The sequence below is a fragment of the Coffea arabica genome, chromosome 6c (genome assembly GCF_036785885.1).
Source record: "Coffea arabica cultivar ET-39 chromosome 6c, Coffea Arabica ET-39 HiFi, whole genome shotgun sequence".
NCBI classification, from domain to species: Eukaryota; Viridiplantae; Streptophyta; class Magnoliopsida; order Gentianales; family Rubiaceae; genus Coffea; species Coffea arabica.
The window spans coordinates 14,126,015-14,148,044 of record NC_092320.1 but is presented as its reverse complement, the minus strand read 5'-3'; the positions used below and the strand labels follow the sequence as shown (position 1 = coordinate 14,148,044).

At 35.6% G+C, this 22,030-nt stretch overlaps 2 protein-coding genes across 4 annotated transcripts; one reads left to right on the top strand and one right to left on the bottom strand.

Moving 5' to 3' along the window:
* Window positions 1–5,183: 5,183 nt before the first annotated feature.
* Window positions 5,184–10,725, top strand: LOC113691382 (probable WRKY transcription factor 32). Of its 3 annotated transcripts, none has more exons than XM_072053025.1 (5): window positions 5,184–5,569; window positions 5,861–5,913; window positions 7,559–8,265; window positions 8,375–8,533; window positions 9,977–10,095. In XM_072053025.1, the coding sequence occupies exons 1-5, from the start codon at window positions 5,293–5,295 to the stop codon at window positions 10,014–10,016; spliced, it is 1,236 nt and encodes a 411-aa protein (XP_071909126.1). In that variant the 5' UTR covers window positions 5,184–5,292; the 3' UTR covers window positions 10,017–10,095. The 3 variants fall into 3 exon arrangements, with proteins under 3 accessions (XP_071909126.1, XP_071909125.1, XP_027065300.2); XM_072053024.1 differs by having other exon boundaries at window positions 5,186–5,569; window positions 10,036–10,725; XM_027209499.2 differs by having other exon boundaries at window positions 5,191–5,569; window positions 10,024–10,725.
* A 1,217-nt stretch (window positions 10,726–11,942) lies between these two features.
* LOC113692850 (uncharacterized) lies at window positions 11,943–16,562 on the bottom strand. Its single transcript, XM_072053026.1, has 5 exons — window positions 14,979–16,562; window positions 13,647–13,704; window positions 13,446–13,529; window positions 13,088–13,229; window positions 11,943–12,499 (listed from the first exon to the last, which is right to left on the bottom strand). Exons 1-5 carry the CDS (start codon window positions 15,562–15,564, stop codon window positions 12,134–12,136), a joined length of 1,236 nt encoding a protein of 411 aa, XP_071909127.1. The 5' UTR covers window positions 15,565–16,562; the 3' UTR covers window positions 11,943–12,133.
* Between the last annotated feature and the right edge of the window lie 5,468 nt (window positions 16,563–22,030).

Sequence of the window (22,030 nt, the reverse complement as noted above, 5' to 3'; positions counted from 1 at the left end):
TTCAAGTTGATCAAATTAAGTTCAAACTCAAAGATATTCAATTCGTTAGTTCGTGAGCCAACTCAATTATATATATATATATATTTTTTTTTTATCTTAATAACAAAATTACGTATATGTATCCCTATGTTTTATTATTTATTAAAAAATTTACTATTTTATTTTTTTAAATAAAAATAATTATTTCAATTTTTTTAAGATTGAATTTGAGTTCAATTCAACTTGACTTGAATTTGAGATTGAATTCGAACTCGAGTTTTACATTGAGAGTTCATCGAACTCGAGTTTGGTAAAATTAAATCGAAACTTGGTTCAATTAGGCAAAAATTTGGACTCAACTCGACTTATTTGTAACTCTATATCCAAACACATCACTGTGTAGTATTTTGGTTTATCATTGATTTTTATATAATTATGTTGATATTTCAATATAATCATAGTAATGATTTACAGTAGATTTTTAGTATAAGATTATGTTTGTATTTCCTTAACTTGTTTCCCAATATGATAATTAATCGTGAAATGTGATGGTTTTGTGCTAGTATTCGACGTTAAATTATTGCTTTATCGACCACTTCAAAGAGATCAGGACAGAAGACTGATAAATAAAAGAGAAAGAAGGACATGAATAACTTCCTTAATCAAAGGAAATAAATTTTAATAACGTGATGACAAAGCGGTCCAAAAAGTCCAGATTGGGCTGATATAAAATATGGGTTTTTCTAACTGGTTCCTAAGCCGCCCATTAACATATCTAATATTTACCTAACATATAATATATATATATATATATATATATATATATATATTAATAATTATTGTCTTTTCTTGCAGTTATGTACTTTCTCTATTTAATCTTACCTACTTTCTCTTATATTTATTTACTTTTTTTTAATTAATATTATATTTTTAAGAACATAACACCTGAATTACATTTTAACGATACACCCGTTAGACAAACCAACAAAATATATATACTTGTTGTATAATCATTGAAAATAAAAATGTAGTACATGCGAAGTGATTACACCCGACCCGAGACATATTGTAGAAGAAATTTGATTTTTTTTTGTGATCCTTTGATGTTGTGATGTAATGTTCTACGTATCAAGACAACTATTATTTTTTCTTTAACCAAAGTGCTAACACTAAATCCATTTGTGAGATAATAAGTTAATAATTGGTGCATTAATGGAATATGACCCAATACTGTTTATTTTGGAACCAACTGACCTGAGTCTTTTTTAATAACGGAGACTAAAGCATCGTATCACCATCCTACTTACATTGTACGAATCCCTTTATTAATTAACATTAAATTGTTGAACATGTATCGAAAATTTATGACGAACGACTAGGGATGTAAGCGAGTCGAGCCAGTATTGAGTAGCTCGCGAGTAGCTCGGTCAATGATTTGGCTTGAACTCGGTCAAATCGAGTTCAAACCGAGTCTCGAGCTACTCAAATATAATTTCGAGTCAAGTTCGAGTCAAGAATTTGCGGCTTGTGGCTCGACGAGCTACTCATCGAGCCGGATATATTTAATTAATATATATAATTTAAATAATATATATATTATAATTATAAAATGACCATTATGGATATAATTTATACTGAATTTATAAGTATACATTTTCCGAGTCGAGTCAAAAACCTTGATTAGATTCGACTTGATAAGGTTTGACCAAAACCTTATCGAGTCGAGTCTCGAACTTAAAAGAATTTTCTCGAGTCAAGTCTCAAGTTGCGATTTTTAGGCTCGATCGAACTCGAGTCTAATTACATATAGGTCGAATCGAGCTCGAGTATAGCAAAATAATAGTAAAACAAAATTTTTGCTGCTTAAACTTTCAAGATAGTAGTTAGAACTAATTAATCAATTTCTTCAAGCTGATCCAAGAGGGATTTCTGACGCGTTTTAGACATCTCCTTTGTGTTTGTAGAATGAAGAAATGGACAATTTGTAGTTAAAATTTTAGATTTTCTGCTTAAATGGAAAAAAAAATTCCCTTGCGAGTTTTCTCTTTTTGCCGGTAGAGATGGAGAACTTAGCTTGACTTCTTGTTTATCCAGCATGTTAATGCACCCTTTTATGAGTATTAACCACAGAGTTTGGTTCTCCACCTCAAAATACTCTACATGACTTTTCTATAAATGACAAACTAATTTTAGATACAAGAAATACAAAAAAGAGAGCAAATTTCATTCCAATTGTCTTAATGGTGGCCAAGATTCAAATTGTTGATCTGATAATAGGAAAAGTTCTAAAAATCCTTCCCCGATTACTTGAAATGATAGTTTGTTGGAATGCTTTTAAATTATTTTTTCCTAGGGAGAATTGTAATTTTGATCCCCAATCTATAGTGTATGCGCGAAATTATCCCCAATCTATTTCGAAAATCAATCTGGATCCCCAATCTATTCAATTTTGTGCTAAAGTGGACAATTGATAGAATTTTTTCAATTTCAATCGGAACTAAGTCACGTTGAGATCACGTGTCGGCACCTAAAATCTCTTTTTCAATTTTTTTAATTTCTAAAACACATTTTTTCTAGTGGCTTAACTTTTGGCATGGACACTCCTATCCCATCAGCCAAATCAATATCCTCCTCGCTAATTATTTTCCAATCAAAACTCTGAATTAGAGATCCCAAGGCCAAACCCACCACCCGGTGTGCTAGGCCAGAACCAGGGTAAGATCTCCTTCCCATCCCAAATGGAAGCAGCTTTGATGGCTGAACCTGCAAGCCTTCGAATTTCTATGGCTTGAAGCTTGTTGGATCATCCCAAACGTTTGGGTCCCTGTGAACTACCCATGCATTAACTAGCAAAATTGTGCCTCACGGAATATTGTATCCCTCAATTTTACAGTCATCGGACGACTCATGTAGCACTAGCATTAGTGTTGTTGGGTACAACCGAAGTGTTTCTAAAAGAATATTATGAAGATAAAGAAGATTGGATAGATCATATTTGTCGACCAATCGATCAGTCCCTACTTGAGCATCCAATTCAGCTCGAGTTTTTTCTAGTACCTCGGGATGGTTGAGCAAAAGAGACAAGACCCATTCTATAGTCACCGATGAAATGTCTATTCCGGCCGTAAACATAATCTACCAATAATATATTAGTGGTTCAATTGAATGCTCATTCCAGTTCAATGGTGAAGAATGGCTAATAGGGAAAAAATATACTTACCAGTATAATCCCTTTGATGATTTGGTCCGTATAATCCCTTTGATTTCCAATTGTTATCAACCACTTTTCTTTCTCGGCTGCTTGCTTGCTTGCTTGCTTATGAAGTAGTATTGCTGCTGCTCCTGTTGTTTGTGCAGGAGAGTTGAACTGGGTCCACCTCTGACGCTGATTGCAGATTATCTCCATTACTAATAGAGGCAAGAACGAGACTTGGACTTGGAGGCTAAGCTGAGCTTCTTACTCGTGCTATGGGTTTTGAGGATTTGAAGGCGGCAGCCAATAAGAGGAGTAATTTGAATTGTGAGATTACCCCTTTCATGTCTTTGTTTAATAAGACAAAAGGCAAGAGAAAACTAAAAATATTAAAAAAACGTGTTTTAGAAATTAAAAAATTGAAAAAGGGGTTTTAGATGCCGGCACGTGATCTCAGGTGATTTAGTTTCGATTGAAATTGAAGAGATTCCGTCAATTGTCCACTTTAGAGCAAAATTGAATAGATTGGGGACCAAAATTAATTTTTGAAATAGATTGAAAATAATTCCGCACATACACTATAGATTGGGGACCAAAATTACAATTCTCCCTTTTTCCTATATCAATCAGTGCAATTTTTTTTTTCACAAACAAATGTAGACACATAAGACATGTAAAAATAAATAAATAAATTTGAACACATATCATATATCATGCATTTATCATATATCATGCATTTAGACCTAATATTACCAAAGTTAGTCCATGCTCTTCTATTTTTATTTACTCCACAAAAATATAATAAAAAGATCGGTAATTATAGGATATAGTACTTGTTTATAATATCATTTATTTAATTATTGGAAGATATAATATAAACTCATGTGATATATATTTCAGAAATTTAGATTAGTCATATTTAGAATAGAAAATGAAATTAGTTTGTAAAAACAAAAAGGAAAAAAATGTGAATAGACGAATTTGATGAAATTGTGAATTTTTCAGGTGCTAGTAGAACGAAAACGTCAACGCGCCGGTCATAGATAGTCCTGATTGAGCCACCCACCAATCTAACGCCCAACGGAGAATCTAACGTCCGTTTAGAAGATGCCGGCATAAGTATAAATAATAAGTAATACAGAAAGCACCTGAGTCAACAGCAGTCAACAACACACTCCATTAATTCCCTTTCCTCGGATCTTTTGTCCGGTTCATTGTTATATTAGGCCTTCACCCCGGTTACTATTCTCATTTCTGGCCGCTCCGGTCCACTCATCCTCTTTCTTCCCTCTCGAATGACTATTGTACCCTCATGCCTTTGTATTGCACATTTCTACTGGCAAAGTCTCTCCTAAAAAAAAATGACAATATTACTAATTCAAGTTTCAATTGAATCAGTTGCAACTTTTAGAGTAAAATCAGTAAATCCTATTTGAATCCACGAGGCTTCATATATTGAAATTGAAACAACGTTAATATCTGCAATTAGTAGTGTATTTTCGTAATAATTTATTATTGGTCATAAATTTTCGAATATTGCAAAATAATTTTGTTCCAATTAAGTGATAAGTGATAACACGACAAAAAGGTATACTAGACAAATTTTGACTATCTCTTAATAGAGGTAAAGAAAGATACTTTTGGAGAGCGTCTAAATGCGTCTTATCTGACTTTACAGTTTGACTAAACATATTGCGTGCACAATTTAGTTTTATTAAAACTTTTCTAAGATTAATTTTAAGGACCAAAATTTTAAGCCAACTTAGTTATTTTCATCCATCTATGCTCCTTTTCATTTTCAACTATTGGAATTTGCCCTTTTCTATTTTTACTTTAATTGTCTCCTAAATTTAGCAATATTTTTTCTTGATTACACATTTTTACTTTGTTTTAAAGGACAATAATGTCACTTTAGTACGACAATGGTTGCGCGCCCAAAACAATACTAATCAGAACCCATGTTTATACCCGAATTGCTAACCACGACCGCTAAACCAAAACTATGCGGTTAAATGCAAAAATTAAAATAACGTTCCAAAAAAAGAAATTATATCACCTTTCCTTTCTCTCTCTATATTACACGCACTAACTGTGTGCTGCAGCTGCTGCACTCAGGGGCCATGGACGCCAAAAATTTCAATTCTGAAAATAATAGTAGCAGCAAAAGCCCGAGCTGCGAAGGAGAAGATGAAGCAGCGGCTCAGAATTCAAAGTACAGAAAAGAATTTGATGAAAATTCTCGAGGTGGTGGTGGTGATGGTTATGAGCAAGTGAATTCTAAAACTGTTGACAACAGTTCAATTCCAGTAGTAGTAGCTCAGATGAGTAATAACAGAGCTTCGTCCACTCCCGGAACCCTAGCTACCGTCGGCCCGAGTGATCCCCACTGCAAATTCGGTGCTTAACTCTCCCTCCGCTTTTTCTCCTGGAACATTACATTTTTTTTTCCTGTCTAATCTACCGTTTGTTTCTGTGCGGTTGGTGTATATTGTGTGTGTGTGTGTGTGTGTGTGTGTGTGAGTGAGAGTTTTTCTTTTTCCTTTTTTCCTTCCGGTCATTCTTTCATGCTAATTTCCTGTTTCCTGTTTTTAAGCGTGTGATGTGCGTGACATGAGTGTCTGCATGTTGTAAGGTTAGTGGTTTGAAATTGTGCGGAAAAAATATTAAGTTTAGTGAGTTGTAAAACAGAGGTGGCGGTGGACAATGAAATGCAACGGTTGGAGCCGGCCGCGGAATTGAAGGTTAGAATAAACCTTTGTTTTAGTTACTTTTGATTTTAAATTTACTAGTAATATGTTTCATGATTAATTGGATGTTCGTGAAATTTTTTTGGATAATTTCTGTCCTTGTTGGAGTTTTCACCTGTGTCATTCTCGTTGATTTTGGATAATTTGTCCTTGATTAATTGTCATTCTCGTTGCCTTATTGTTGGTACTAGCTGAATTATTTGGGTTCTGGTACTAGCTTGGCTGTCAAATGATCTGCCCCGACCTTTTTTTAGTTTTTAGGGCTTTGGTTTTTGGAATTGAGTATTTGTTCAGGCCCTCAATTCATCTGATCTTCTTAGCTACGAGATCAGATCTGCCAAAAAAGAAGTTTTGCTTCTACTAGTTGAGCTAGAACAAAAAGTTAAGGACCTGGAAATTAGAGTTCTAGTGATCATAGCTTTGCTAGAAGGTCTTTTTAAAATTAGTGATCTTGTTGTATTCAAGCTTCAACTAAATAACAAGATTTTCTTGGTTTTGCATGATTTTCATTGACACTGAAGTTAAGATCCACATCAGCTATGGTAATTAAGTGTAGAAGCTTGGGAAAAAAATATATGAACAAGCATAAGAAGAGGAGTGGTGCAAAGCAAGATATTAAAGACATTTGTAGAATTCATGAAGTTATCATATCTGAGGCTTGAATTTGTAGCCTATGTATTAAAACCGCATAATGGAAGAAAATAACTTGAAATTCTGAAAGAGAATCAAAGAATTGAGATAAAAAAAAGCTCTATTTCAAGTCCCTCAAGAGTGGTGACAGTTCCCAACACTAGTCTTTGAATGCACCAGACTGTAGGTTTTGTTTTCCTGTTTGGCTAGACATATAATACGAAGCTACATGTGGAATTGTGATTTCATCATTAGCATTCCTTATATGTGAAAACTTGAAATTTGAGAGGATATTTTAGTCTTGTATTTCTAACTTCTTTCGTATTACATGAAGGTTACCAGTTAATTACTTTAGTTTGACTTTTGATTTTGAAAGTGTATTTTGCAATAATTGAAGAAAGAAATGTGTCCTACCAAGACGGATGGACAAAGTGTAATTTACCTTATCCAGCAAAATATCAGAGCATGTGCTGAAATAATTCAGATAACGTGGCCAAAAGTCAATTTATCTACCTTTCACTGGCTCTTAGTTTTCCAACATGCTTCATAGTAGAGAACCCCTCATAGTTGCATGTATAATTTCTTGGTATTTCAAAATATTTGTCCTATGAAAGTCGAATGAGAAGCTAAATGTACTCTGAGAATGCTCATCTATAGGAACATGCAACTCAAAGCTCGAGGTTACCACATGTAACTACATGTGCAAGCCAATTCAACATGTTAATTATGAATTAGTGTAACTGCTATCTTTTGATGGCATTTTCTGTTGCCATGTTATTATTACTGTCTATTGAAATTTCTGCATTTACATACATTCAGAACTTCTTTAGTGGCTGCATGCATATTATAAGTGGAGCAAGTAGGATTTTGTCCTTTCTTCCTACTTAGAGCACCATGGAATTTACATGTTAAATTTTTCGCTGTCAAACTAAAGAACTTTGATTTAGGTGCTTCCTGCATTCTGTAGCATGTAATTGATTCTCATTTCATTTTTATTTAATTTTTTCAGGATCAAGTTGGCATGTCCTACCAAGAAGAATTCAGAATCATTGCAGATCAAGCTGTTCCAGATCAGACACAGAATCAGCAAGAGCCACCTAATGGTCCACGTTCATCAGAACCATCTCCAACTTCTGTTACTCAGCCAATTTCATCCGTTCCAAGTCCTACTCTTCCAGAACAAAAAATGTCACCTGGAGATAACAGAAACACCTCTCACACATCAGAGGCAGACAAAAAGAATTCATTTGACCCAAAAACTTTATCTGTTGTGTCCATTCAAAAAACACCTTCCCCTGACGGCTACAACTGGCGGAAGTATGGTCAAAAGCAAGTTAAGAGTCCTCAAGGCTCTCGGAGTTATTATAGATGCACGTACTCTGAGTGCTGTGCTAAGAAAATTGAATGTTCTGATGATTCTAATCGTGTTATGGAAATTGTTTATAGAAGTCATCACAATCATGATCCTCCTCAAAAAGTAAATTGCACACGGGGAAGCAGGCATTCATTGTCAGTTGCCCCTGCAAATGGGAGTGACTCTTCGGTTGCTCCAATTGGAGCTACAGCTGATTCAGTTCCATCCACTTCTTCAAAAGACTCTATACAGGAAACAGTTAGTGTACCAGATCCAATACAAAAGGATTCCAGTGATTCAGATGATAATGCTGAAACTAATATTAAGCAGGAGCGAGAAGATGAACCTGAACCAAGCAAAAGGTAATTCAACATAAGCAAATATCTGTCTATTACTGATTACATCTAGTTAGTTTCTCCCTAAGCTGATAATTAATACATACTAATATATATTAACTCTTTGGATTACCAGATTGAAGAAAACTGTTGCTAGCTGCTCTGCTCCTCTTTTAAAACCTGGAAAGAAACCAAAAATTGTGGTCCATGCTGCTGGTGATGTGGGAATCTCAGCAGATGGCTACAGGTGGCGGAAGTATGGGCAAAAGATGGTCAAGGGGAATCCTCATCCAAGGTAAAATGTTTTCTATTATGATATGAGATCTTAAAGAAATTCTTGTGATGTATTATTCTGCTTTTGTTTCTCACACTTTGCTGTTAAAAAGTGAATGTTGGAGTGTCCTTTGAGTTGAGTTTAACTTCAAGCGAGGGAATCTTGATGTTCCTTATAGTCTACCCATATATGACAAGAAGCAAATGCTAGAAGTATCCAGCTTATCCACCTTACAAGTCTTGCTCAAACATTTTCCTTTGCCTAGGTCCTGTTAGAAGGAATTAGAGATTAGAGATTGCTCCCTTCACAGGCATAAATTGGTACTTGATGTTGTGTTGTCATGCACTGTCTATTTGATACCTGATAACTGGAGGGGATGATTTTCTGAACTAAACACTGGAAGAAAAGTTAAAGGCAAATTGTGAGAGTAGAAACCTGTGTGTAGAGGTCAGCATTCTGATTAGTAAGATGGCCAAGGTTTACAAGAAATAAACATGAATTCCTACTAGAAAGTGAAAAGGAATGGTGCAGTTGGGATTCTACTTTCAACAATTTTTTTCTTCTCTGAGATGTATCCTGTCCTGCTTATTATGTGTTATTATGTGTGCATGATAGGAGTAATCACTGACAGTGCTAATTGCTATATTACTAAGCTTTTATCCATTAAATAGTTTAAGGAGAAAACTCAAGACATTTCAAGTCCTATCCAAAGAAGAACAAAGATTGACTTCATGAGGTACTAAAATTGTTAGATTGCAGAAACAAAATTAGTTGCTTCCATGCCTTAAGATGAATGAAGATTTCTAAATGTTGACTGATTGTGGTGTTATCCTAAGACTGCAAAGGAAAAACTATCTGATACAGTTTGTAAACTGAGGACTTCAAGAGAAACATTGGTGGATAAGTTGCTGCTAAATGTGATATCTTAGCAGTTAAATGGAGGAAAAGAGAAAGTTTTAGAAGTGACGGCAGTGAGACATGAAGAAGCTAGCAGTTAGTGGCTTGTTGTTTAATATCATACATGAAGGACTTAATACTGGTCATACAACTGAATCAATGGATGAATACGTCTCAATTAATGTGCACAACTGTATATATATTTAAGACACGAGCGGAGCACTTTACGTGTAGCCCTGACATGCACCAATGCTTTAGCCTTTGTTGTTTTTGAGACAGATATTTTGCTAGAATAATGGAAAGATACAGTGATTATTGTGCTAAATTTCACCCGTAATCAAAAAACTATATACATTCACAGGATATCCCGAATTCCGTTTAGGTTCACCAAGAGTGTCTTTTTGGTTGTATTGATCCCCAAAGTTAGATGTCTGTGAAATAGTGTCAAATGAATGTAATGAGAGACCTTGTGCTTGCCAGTGCTTGGATTCGATTGTTTTCTTAGCTGAGCAATAATTGGAAGTCTTCTGACATTCTTTTTTTTTTTTTTTTCTTGTTGTCTACCAGACCTACATGTTTATTGGTTGGTTTCATCTCAAATCAATGAATTTCAGGAACTATTATAGGTGTACTTCAGCAGGATGTCCAGTTCGAAAGCACATTGAGAGGGCCAAAGATAACACAAATGCTGTCATAATAACCTACAAAGGTGTACATGATCATGACATGCCAGTACCAAAGAAACGTCATGGCCCACCTAGTGCTCCACTTGTTGCTGCTGCTGCTCCTGCTTCAATGAGCACTGTGCAGGTAGTAAAATCTGAAACCATCCAGAATCAAGTATCTGCCACCCAGTGGTCAGTAGACAAAGAAGGTGGACTGAAAGGTCAGACATTGGAATGTGGAGGTGAGAAGAACGTTGAATCTGCTAGAACTCTGTTAAGTATTGGGTTTGAAATCAAGCCTTGCTGAAATTCCAGTCTCCAGTCTGAGCAAAGATAGTGAGTAGGACTGGATGGCATAAAGAAAAAGTATCTTTTGGATAAGATGCTCTCTTTGCTTGATTTTATCTCCTTGTGTGTTTCCTTGTCAAATATAGGTATGCTTCATTTATCTAGCTGTTTGTATGGCTTTTTAGTAGGTTAGACTGATTGATAGTGCTGGAATAGCATAGGATTGGCTGCTTCATCATGTACATTGTTGTGCACTAATTAATCAAAATGGTAAGCTAAACAGAGAGTTTCTTGTGCTTGTCAAGTTTAGTTGACTTTGATATGGGCAATCTGAGAGCAATAGAGGCCTGTTATGTTTTCTCAGTACTTATCTTGAGAAATTGTTTTATGCGTAACGTTCAGCTTTGTGCAATTGCTGCCTTTGATTTTATACAAGCTTAGAGGAAAAGATCACGGCTTCCTCTTACATCAATATGTACGTCTTGTCTTGCATGAATAATTGCAGAATGGCTGTCTAGTATGTTTGATGTGGTGTGGTGCCTAAAGTAAATCTAACAAAGAAGATGGCAGCAATTTAAGCGTTAAAACTTTTTTATTCAAAGGAAGCTGCTTACTGCTTGAATTTGCATGAAAGGTTTCGGTTCTTGTTATCCTTTGTTCACCGAATGTAGGTAAAACATCCTATTTTCCTTCAATTCTTGCATTCTACTCTTTTGTTGACTTAAGCATAATAGGTAAAACATCCTGTTTTCGTCATCCATCTTTCATTACTGGGAAGTTTATATGATAGATTACAAGTTCGCCAGACGCCCGGGTACATTGTATCACTGTTCCTTGAACCTATCATATGGTGGGTGGTACTAAAGTCTGGATCATTTGCTGACAAGGTTTTGGTTGGCAAGCGAGATGAATTACAGAGTAATGTACAAGTTAAGAGCAATTTCCCTCTTCGAACTCCTCTATGCTGTCTGTTACTTAGAAGAAAGCTCCAAAATTGTCACGACAGCGATGAGTAGTCACAACCACCATGCTAAAAATGTCCTGCTGTTCAAATATATTGGAACGACTAAATAGCTTATATTTAAATGCCGTCAACGTTTGGTGTGGTGACGGAGGCGTCTCTAAGCCAGCCTCTTCTCAAGTGTAGCCAGGCACACGCGAACGATTGCTCTACTCAAGTCCGCGCCCAAAACTTCACATCCTCAGTAGAGTAAATTCACTTGGTCCCTGTCCTTGAAGGAATTGGGGTCCTGTACATAAGTTTTCAATCACATTTAAATGAGGCCAACAACTCCTGGACGAAGTTAATAGTATAATGCTGTCACGTTAGTCCCAAAGCAGGCATTAAAAGCTGGGCTAATGGAACAAGTTTTGACACCCTTTTCATGAACAGCATGCGAAACTCACAGCCATGACGGCACTTTGTGTCCCAAGACAGGTGCCTCACAAGGCCAGTACCACGCCAAGAACAGCAAATTTTCAGCCGGTTTGTTTCATGTCAAAATGGCCCCTACTTATAGTCTGGATTAGATTTTGAGAAGAGTAGAATCACAACACTAGCTTTTCTACTTTACAAGGGATTCTAAATTGAGATATCAGTTGATTAATCATGGTCGCCAGTCAAGGAAATTCTTGATGCATAAATTCTATATACACAACCATCTTTGCAGCTAACTGCTATACATGTGAAATTATGGCTGAATAGCAGTTGATAGAGGTGTTACAGAAGAAGTAACATTATCATTGCCTGCCCCAAAGTAGATAAACCAGGTCATTCCGATGAAATACTCAACTCGTCCATTGATACACATAACTCGGATTTGATGATTTCGTTGACTTTCTTCTGCTGGGCAATATCCTCAACGCTAGCTTCTGCTTTTCCTTCAGGAGTCATGCAGTCCTGGAATCTGAAGCAACTAACAAGATGGTCATTTGTTAAACCAGCAACCTGCATAAATGAGTAGACAACCGTTGGCCCCACACACCTAAAACCTCTTCTCATTAGGTCTTTGCTGATAACATCAGCTTTTGGGGTCTTCACCGGAATCTGGCGAGGATAGCGGAATCTGCTAACCAAAGGCTTGTGGTTCACAAAGCTCCAGATATACTTGTCAAATGACCCAAATTCATCTATGACCTGCCATTGGCAAAACCTGAAAAAAGTTAGTTGCAGTAACACTAGCTAAAAGAGCTATGAATCTCCGTTCTTTTACTCTACCAATAAAGTTAGGTTAGAGGCAAGCTGGCACGGTTAATGAGAGGGACAGTTATGTTAAGTGATCATTTTGAACTTTACAGTATCAAGATCAAAATGCAAACTTTTTAACTTGCCATTTGCAGTATAATAGAGAACAGGGCAAATAATTTTCCCATGGCCCTTAGTACATAAAACGGATTGGAGATGGTCAGGACCACCACTAAGTTACTTTCCGCCTAATCTGACTGATCAATTAGTCCTAAACCCATCTATTGGACAGAATGACATGAGCAAAAAAAACTTAGTGGGTCCGTAAATGCTGTACTACAACAAGGCCATGATCATTTTGGTGGACAGCAAGATTAATGACAACATCCATAACAGTCTAACTGCCATAAGATCAATCACTATAGCTATAGCCAGATTTGTCTTGGAAACCAAACCAACTAATAACTCAACGGCCTGATCTCAAACTAGTTGACCTGGTGGACAGAGTTACCAGACAATGTGCACCATTAGACAATCTACCTTGGATATTTGACGAGCATTTTCAATTATGGCTCGCAATCTAAGCTCTGATAGTAGCGAACTTGCAGTGCTTCCAGGTGCTATTATTTTCTTTTCATTCAACTTTGCAACCACAGTGGGATCAAAATCTGCAAATACTTCCCTGCGTAAAGAAATTTTGTCAATAAAGAATGCATCAAAATAGCTCAAGCGAAGGCAAAACAACAAGATCAGAAAACGTTAAGATAGTCCTCTTCTTAGAAATAGTGTAGAAATCAACAAGCAGCACAAGATATTGCCAAACTGATCTATGTACTTTACACTGACAGATCACATTCACTAATCATAGATAACAAGGAAAACAATATATGGAAGATACCTAAATATCTGCCTTCTACTGAGGATAGAAGGCCATGTAAGTTCAGATAAGGCTCCACAAAGAACAAGGAGCTCGAACAGTCTCCTGCACAAATCAATGGGCACAATCATACATAAAAAGGGGGAAGAGAGCAAAGAAATCACCACATAATTCAGATTTAGACTATAAAAAATAAATGCAAACATCATTTCAGTTGCTCACTTGTCATCATGAACTGGAACCCCCCATTCTTCGTCATGAAAAGTAGCATATGCTGGATCTGCCATCAGCAATTGAAAGCTATAAACAAATAGATAGCTCAAGAGAACTTAAAACCATGGCCATCATCATCAGGAACCTGTCTACATAATACCTAGCTAACTTTGCAGCCAGGAGGTAGTAAATGGACCCCCTGATTCTAGGTACAAACAGGCTTTAATTGTTTAAAGAATGTGTTTGCAGTTTCAGTTAAAGGAAACTAAAATCCCTTCCACCATCATTTCAATATAAACGTCAAATTTTCACCTGTCGGATCAATTTATGTTGCTTATTTATTTAGACCTGGAATACATCTTCTGAAGATTGTTAAAATGTCAACTAAAAGTAATTTGACAAAAACTTGATCATTTTCAAAATAAATTAATTTAAAGGAAATAAGGAAATCGTCCACATTTTGACCAAAAAATTCTATGTTGGGACTCAGTTTCCTTTTAAAGAGAAGGGGGGTGGGGGCGCACAATTAAAGATCCAATTTAAAATAGCCAGAATACCACCTCCTCTTATTATATGAACAAAGGCTAATGATTTCAAGCAACTTAAAAGATAAAATGAATAGCCTGGATATGTAGAGCTTGCACTTCATTTCTAGCATTTTAATGCAGGCGCAAACAGCCAAAAAATTTCACCAAAATTAACTGATATGGCATGCAAAATTTTCATCCAAGCCTGTAATTTTAATATTCAGTTGTTTTGATGTAGCAGATATTGTCTCTCAACAAATTTAATTTAAGAATAGTATGTCATAGAAGATCCAAGAAAAATACTATACACGCAGTGGTACAAAAGAGTTGCCAGCATTAACCTCCATAGGTTAAAGAGGGAACTTCCTCTTTATAAAGCAAATGCTGAACTTACAAAATTTTGATGTATCATTGGCAGAACAATAGCTATTCTAAACTATTCTAAAATGTATTGAATCAACAAACCTTATAACACTCAGAAGCCAATATTGTTTCCCTTCTTAGTTCTTAAAAGGAATTCAGATTCCAGAAGAAAATTAGAAATAATCTTGTAATTGCGAGCAAACTGAGTTTATGAAACACATTCCTTAGTTCTTTGCAAAGCACTAACTGCTGAATTTTGAATTTTGTTGAACTCACTAGTTTCATTTCTGCCTTAAGCAAACCTAGCGGAGCAAACTCTAGAACCTAGAACCATCAAACTACTGACCCCTATACACTAATGAAATCTGAAAAATGAAACAACACGGAATGAAATATAAACGGAAGTGACTATACATCAGAGTTAACTTCAAATTTCAAAATCAAGACTTACCAGTAGTAGGTGTCACCCAGGCACAAGTTCTCTTGGCCGGCAAACCATCAGATGTTGATCCTGAAACACCATTTGGACCAACTATTTTTGCCTTTGATGCCAAGTGCTTTTTCCTATTCGCAATAATTCTTGTTCTATAAATTCTACCGGTTGATGCCCGACTATGAAATGAATCTGTAGAAGCATCAGAAGAGCATGAAGCACTGAGTGATAAACTAGAGTGCAACAATGAATCCTGTCTACGAAGTATTGAAGGAAAGCGTGTAGAATTCAAGGGAGGCGATAAATCAGTAACAGAAGTTGGTGATGAAGGGCCATTTTTATCTTCCACGACCTCAACTTCGTCAGTTGACTTCTCTGCGTTTCCCCAAGCCTTAGTGACAGGCTTTTTCACCCTAAGTGACCGCTGTGCCTTGTTCCCACCTGGTACTAGGACAGTCCTCACTTCTGAATCTCCCACACTCATTGGCCTCATCCTTGGCGCCCCTGACATTGAATGAGGTACTTCTTCTAACTTGAAACACTTGCCTCTGTTCCTATGCTCCCAGATAGTCAAGAATTCACCAAATTTAAGGTTGAATACCATCCATTACAACCACATTGCAAGATGCTCGACCCCACTGAGAAACCAAGAAACTCTAACCAAATCCCTTTTTGGGTTTAGTACAATTCTCTCAAAATCCCTAGTTAACTACAAAAGGATTATTCATCAGCTAAGTTCCACGCATTACCAAACCACATTTCAGCTTCCAAAACCCCTCTCCTCCCCCGCTACTCGAACCCCAAAAACGCCAGAGTAAAACGCCAAAGAGACCCAAACTTTCCTGCCTTCCCTCAACAAATAAAAAAAGTAGTGCTTTTTACTCTTACCCACCATTTCCTTGCTTCAAAATTCAAAAGCCCCAGAAACCCATTTCTCAAAATTTCAAGTATACCACCCTTATTCATATATGGGAAAAATATATATCACCTTTTTGACCAATGCCTAGATTTGCACGCACGCATAGAATAAGACGCACTTATAAGTAGAGGAGGGAGGAGTGGCAGCAGTTACTGATTTAAGTATAGCAGACAGCTGTGAATAGGTGGTTTTATATTGAGCCAAGAAAGGTATTAGAATAATAATGAGCCTTCTTAAAAGAGAGGGTAGATTCCAGTCTGCATATGTTTCTTTCTCTTTTGATTTTTCTCAGAGCTTTATTAGCACTTGTTGAAGCACAAAAGCTGACATTTTTTAACCAGTGCTAAGATGAGAATGATGATGGCAGTAAAAACAAAGAATTTGGCAGAGCACTTATACTGCACTATATTCTATTCTGGGCTGTAAATTTTGGGAAAGTTGTCATTGTTACCTTTCGGGAGTGTGGTAAAGTGGAGACCTGAAATGTGAAAGAACAATGTGGGAGAGCGAGAGACGAACCATGAACTTTTTTCACTTACCACAACAGGTGAAGAAGGGAGAGGATTAATTGATGAGAGAGATTGGGAGAGACAGGTAGGCAAAGAAGAAAAATGAGAGGGAGAGTGAGAGTGAGTGGAAGAGGAATGGGCGATGGAGTGTCATTGGAGATGAGCTTGACCGTTTCAACTCTCTTTCTTTAGCCAAGGCAATTTAAACAATTTTTTTACTACTTTTTAAGCCCATAGCTAATGTAGTTTAGTGGCAGGTCCAAGTGAGATTATTTTATGGGTTAATTTCAGAAACCTTCCCAGAGGTTTAGGTTTCTAAAATATCAGAAACCTCCCCCTGTCAGGTCATTGGGGTCCATTTGTTACATCTATCATGGTGAAATTACTTAATTACCCACACAACTTAAGAGATATTTCGCAATTATGCCCACATTCTTAGTTAAATTGTTAGTAACTGGTTTAATAGAAATAATGACAATTTATAAGTTTTTTATTTAAATTTGTAATATGCCATTACAAAAGGGGAGCCAAATATAGGTGCATTTTTGAGATTGATAATTGATGTGAATGAGTAGAAACAATAATTCAGGACTTTAGTGGTTTTTGTGGAATAAGAGAAATAGATCTAAGGATTTAGGAGACTTGAAGAGGAAATTTACCCTCAAAATTTTGGTGATTGTGAAAATTTCAAGATCGACCTCTAAGATTTTTCTGCTCTTAAATTTTGGAAATTTTTATTATTAGATTACAAATGTTACGGCAATTCTTGATGGTCATGCTTAATAGTGACCCGACAAGTGAAAAATAATAGCTTGGATCAAACAAAAATTGGAAAATATGATATTATATAGTTTGTATTATTTTCTATATGATCTGCTCCATTTGATGATTGATATTCAATTATAGTGCTTTTTCTTTTTTTATCCTAATTGTTACTTTTATTGTCATGGAAAATAGGTATTAGTGTTGTATGAAAAATAAGTACAGATTGTTGGTTGTGTGCTACTAAATTGAAAAATCTTTTAATGATGACAATTTTTTTCTTGTTTGTGATTATTCAACAAATGGCCTTTTTTAAATTGAAATATTGGCTGTAGCAAGGTTTACATGCTTTGTTTCTCCTGAAGCAGAGTATGCAATTGATGTGTTATAATAGATGTAATACTGTGATATCACACGTGAAATACATAGATGAGACTTTGAGTTGCTAAACTTGTCGTAGAGTTAGAAAACTAATCTTTTGTTTACACTCTGTGAATGTGGTAATAGTTACACAATTTTGAAATTGAAGCCTTGCTTTTGTAAGCAATTTCATTTACAACACCTCACATTTGCTAAATTTAAAATAGATATATATTGTTCATAGTGAATTACCTATCTAATGCAAAATTTAGGGGGTAGTTATGGAATCAAATCGTCTTCTCTTTCCTAATACCAATTTTATATTATTTTTGTATTTGAATTGGGTTGATTTGTTACTAGCTAATTAGGTTTAGGGAAGGTTTCTGATATTTTGAAAACTTTAGAGAAGGACAGTGAGACTGTCAGAAACCTTAGGGGAGGTTTCTGAAATTATCCCTTATTTTATCAGTCGGTGTAATTCTTACAAGTTTGGTGTATACAAACAAGATAAAATACTTCCACAAACAAATATTGTGTGGTTTTATATCAAATCTTGAAAATCACACAAATTGGACAAAACTCAATTGAACCAATTATAAGAGGTTTGATTTCATTAAATCAGAAATAATAGGTGGAAATGGACAGAAGTTTGTTTTAAAAATACTTGCCTCGACCAAGACGGTACACATCTGAAACCATAAAATTAAGATTGAACAGCATAAACTTCCAAAAAAATAAGAGTCTTTTTGAACCACAGAAATGGTTAAGATTTACTTGTGTAATGCAATTTTAACTAAACTTGATTTCGACAAGAAACCATCAGTTTAGCTTTAGTTTCTCCCTAACATTTCGAGTCAGAAATGTTCCATAATTCCATCTTACTAATAAAAAGTTCTCACTCAAACTTCAATTCAGCCAAGTAGTTGGGTTTTGTTTGTTAAGGTTCCAAGGAGTCCCTGAAAGTTGCAAGTGAGGGGTGCCTGGCTTTGGATGGACGGTTGAATCGGAGGTGATGCTTACATTTGAGGCATTGGATGCTTTGCTTCCTGTCTTGGACTTCTCTTAAATGTTTACACAAATGCAAACAAACGACAAAAGATTGAAATGGAAAGCAAGACTTTTAAGAAACAAATCAATTTTGGCTTGATAGGGTAAACATCTCTCCTAACTAACAAATATGTTCTTTTTCCCTGAAATGGTTTCATTTAATTGCCCCTTCACGGATTATCAAAAACTTGACATTAGCCTGTTACACAGCTTAAAATGCCATGATTTTTGTGTTGAAATGCTTCACTGCTTAAGTCTATCTAATTAATCCCTTATTAAGCATATTTTCGAAAGCCAATCAATTATCTCCACTCTTGTTGGCAAAAGTCATCTACTTAATGAAAGGTTTTCATGACAAGACAGTTCTGGCCCTTTTTGAATGTCAACAGAGGAAAACAATTTCACCCGTTTCATATCTGGTCCGATGGTGATTCAGTCTCCATTGGGTGCCTGTAGACTCAATTGAGGATGAAAAAAGAATATATCGTACATGAATTAGATAAACAATGCTAGAGTTTTGTAATGAAGCTTACTTGACTGTGAGAACAAAAAAATAAACTAAGCATAATTTGGGAGTTGATATTATTGTCTTCTTGTTTTTCTTTGTTATAATCAAGACACTTCTTTTTTTTCCTCACTCCCTTCTGATCAATCCAACAACCGGATTGTTAATAGAACTTCTGACTTTACCTTAATAATTTTGTTTTGTACCTACTATTATTGTAGATAATTGTACTGATACGAGTACTTTTGTTGTCTGCTACTCAAAATATCTTTGTACTTTCCGGAAGCGCAAAAATCGATTAACTATTTGATCTTATTTATTAGAGTACTTGGCTACAAAAGCCTAGAAGAGAGAATCGAATATAAGGAAGCAGATGCAAAACAAATAGTTCACAAACTGCCAAATGGAGTTTGGACCTTTGCTCTAACTAAGAGGAAATGAATTATTTCATCAAATTTTGTGACAATGACATTGCTGGCGACTGGCAAGTCAGTATAGTTGATCCGTTTCTTTCAGTTTTCAATGTATTTCGTGATGGATCAAATAATTGTCGATGGATGGAAAGTTGGAAACATTTACACATTTCACCAGACCAGTAATCACGGACTCGAAAAGATAAACGCAAGGTTGAAAAATTAGGCAAACAGAACTGTTTTGCTGCAACAATTTATATTGCATGCATAAGATGTCGACAAGATTTGGAATTTGTGTCCAAAATGAGAATGGGAGACAAAAGGACTTGAATTCTTTCCTGCTGTGACAGCAAGAATGTATTGATTGACACTGTAAATTTCGGTAATTCCGCTGCTTGACTTACACGGTTCCGTTTGATACGGTGGTGATTCAGTTCCCTCCGGATTATTCCTGGATCTCCTTAGCTCCGCCCCCTCCCCTTTAGTGTAGAATATATTAGGTTATACAACTATTGTCGTCTCCGAAAAAAAAAAAGACTAACACTGCTCATTACTTGATTTTTAGCAACTCGGTTATAGTTTTATTACTGTCATTTCCATTTGATAACACGAAAATTATGGTACCAAAAAGCCTGAAAGCAGCACTTAATTTACGTATAACGCTCTTTTTTTCTTTTTTTTTATCGCTCCAACTTTACCATCCAATCCAACCCACTTCTTCTTACGTGTAACACTCTGTTCTGTTAAAACATAAAACATTTACCATTTTCTTGAATAAAGATACATAGGCTTAACCTCTTTACTTGTTCATGGTGTTCATCATCATTGCTCGTGTCATTGGCTTTGTCTGGCATGCTAGTATAGCTTCATTGTTTCTAAATCATGAAGAGAAGTTTACCACAAATATGCTGTTTAAGGCCTCGCTCTTGAGCCCCTGCATATATGCATACATCATTCTTGAGCCCCTGCAGATATGCATACATAACACAGGGATCAATTAAGGGACATTGGAGAGATGAGAGATTTCAGTTATCAAAATTTATCACATATGCATACATAACATAGGGATCATTTAAGGGACAAGCCCTTTCTTTTTTTCATTTTCATGTGACAATTTGGAACAACAACCAACTTTAGGAAGCTGTCAAGGTTTGAATTAAGTATCATATATGGTTACGATTAGTATCTAATCCCCAAATTTTCTAGAAGTTAATTTCTGTCCGTAATAAGTAAATTAATTCGACTGCTACATCTGTTATCATATGTTGCTGTGAAACGGAGAAACATACATCTTCCTTTTCAAGTGCTATATTACTCTTTTAAGTGGTTGGTGCAATCGGTGTGTCTTTTTAAGTCCCATCTAACAGTACATGAGGGAGAGAATTAACACAATTTTGGTTGGTAGAAAAAGTTGTCTTCTATTTTTCCCAATCCAAAAATATAAAAGAAACAAGTTAAAACAATTTCCAACAGTTGATTACATTGAAAAGTAAGACAGCACGTCAGCCCTTTTTCTTTTTTTTTTTTTTTCCTGTTTTCCATATGAATTGAGACACATGATTATGTGACCATACAAGAAAGTTCAAAAAAGCTGAGGCAACAATATGCTCTCAAGTCATAGTACAGAGAGAAATCCATGCCATAAAAGTGTAAAATGGTAAAAAGACATCAAATTGCAACTAGTTTGATCCCTTGCGATAATCCACTAAATAGCATGCATAATCATTTGATTTCGTAAATTCCATGATTTAGATCGCTAAACAACATGACCAATCCCAGCTTTACTTCTTGAATTCGGATCTCAGTAATCAGATTATTGTATTTTATATCTACCCAAAAAGAAATGTTATACTCTTCCATCTCATAAAAGAAGATGCCAAAAAAAAAAAAAAAAAATTAAAGCAATGAAATGCAATTTTATAATAGTCTAAACTGGCACCAAGTCTACTTTGTAATCTTAATGTTAGTTTCAAATGGACCATAACAAATTAACAATATTTTTGTACTTAATCTTATGCCAAATGCAACTAGAGTAAATATTTCGATTGCAATACCAGCTTCGTTGCGTCCAATACTGAGGCGCTACAAAGCAGTGAAGCAAACGTTCTCATACTAAGCCATGAGATGATCATTTTAGGGTGATCCTTTTGTCTACGGATGCTCAAATTACATTTGGCATCTCTGAAATGCTCATATTACACTTGTAATCTCTAAAGAATGAAAACCATGCTCATATTACACTTGTAATCTCTAAAGAATGAAAACCAACTATATAGCATCTACATCAAGAATTCAAGTATTGTATACGTCACTAATCCGATCCTTTGTAAGAATGAATTTTGGAAACAACATGGCCCAAGGGACATCCACACTAGTGAGAAAATTGATCCCTATCATTCGAGCAGTGGACCAAAATGGGTTGCATTTGTTTTGCCCAAAACATATCTAGTCCCTTCCGTTTGGAACCTTGCGATTTTACAACACTAATCTAGTTTATGTTTTGGCTAGTCACTCAAATGTGGGACATGTTAATGGACATTAGAGTAGGAATTGTA

Bases quoted from the DNA above. Each gene is read 5' to 3' on its own strand.
- LOC113691382 (XM_027209499.2), top strand. From the start codon at position 5,293: ATGGACGCCAAAAATTTCAATTCTGAAAATAATAGTAGCAGCAAAAGC. The intron at 5,570-5,860 runs GTGCTTAACTCT...GTTGTAAAACAG, and splicing joins TGATCCCCACTGCAAATTCG to AGGTGGCGGTGGACAATGAA. The intron at 8,534-10,023 runs GTAAAATGTTTT...AATGAATTTCAG, and splicing joins AAGGGGAATCCTCATCCAAG to GAACTATTATAGGTGTACTT.
- LOC113692850 (XM_072053026.1), bottom strand. From the start codon at position 15,564: ATGGTATTCAACCTTAAATTTGGTGAATTCTTGACTATCTGGGAGCAT. The intron at 13,705-14,978 runs GTAAGTCTTGAT...TGCTGATGGCAG, and splicing joins CTGGGTGACACCTACTACTG to ATCCAGCATATGCTACTTTT. The intron at 13,530-13,646 runs GTGAGCAACTGA...TGATTTGTGCAG, and splicing joins GTTCCAGTTCATGATGACAA to GAGACTGTTCGAGCTCCTTG.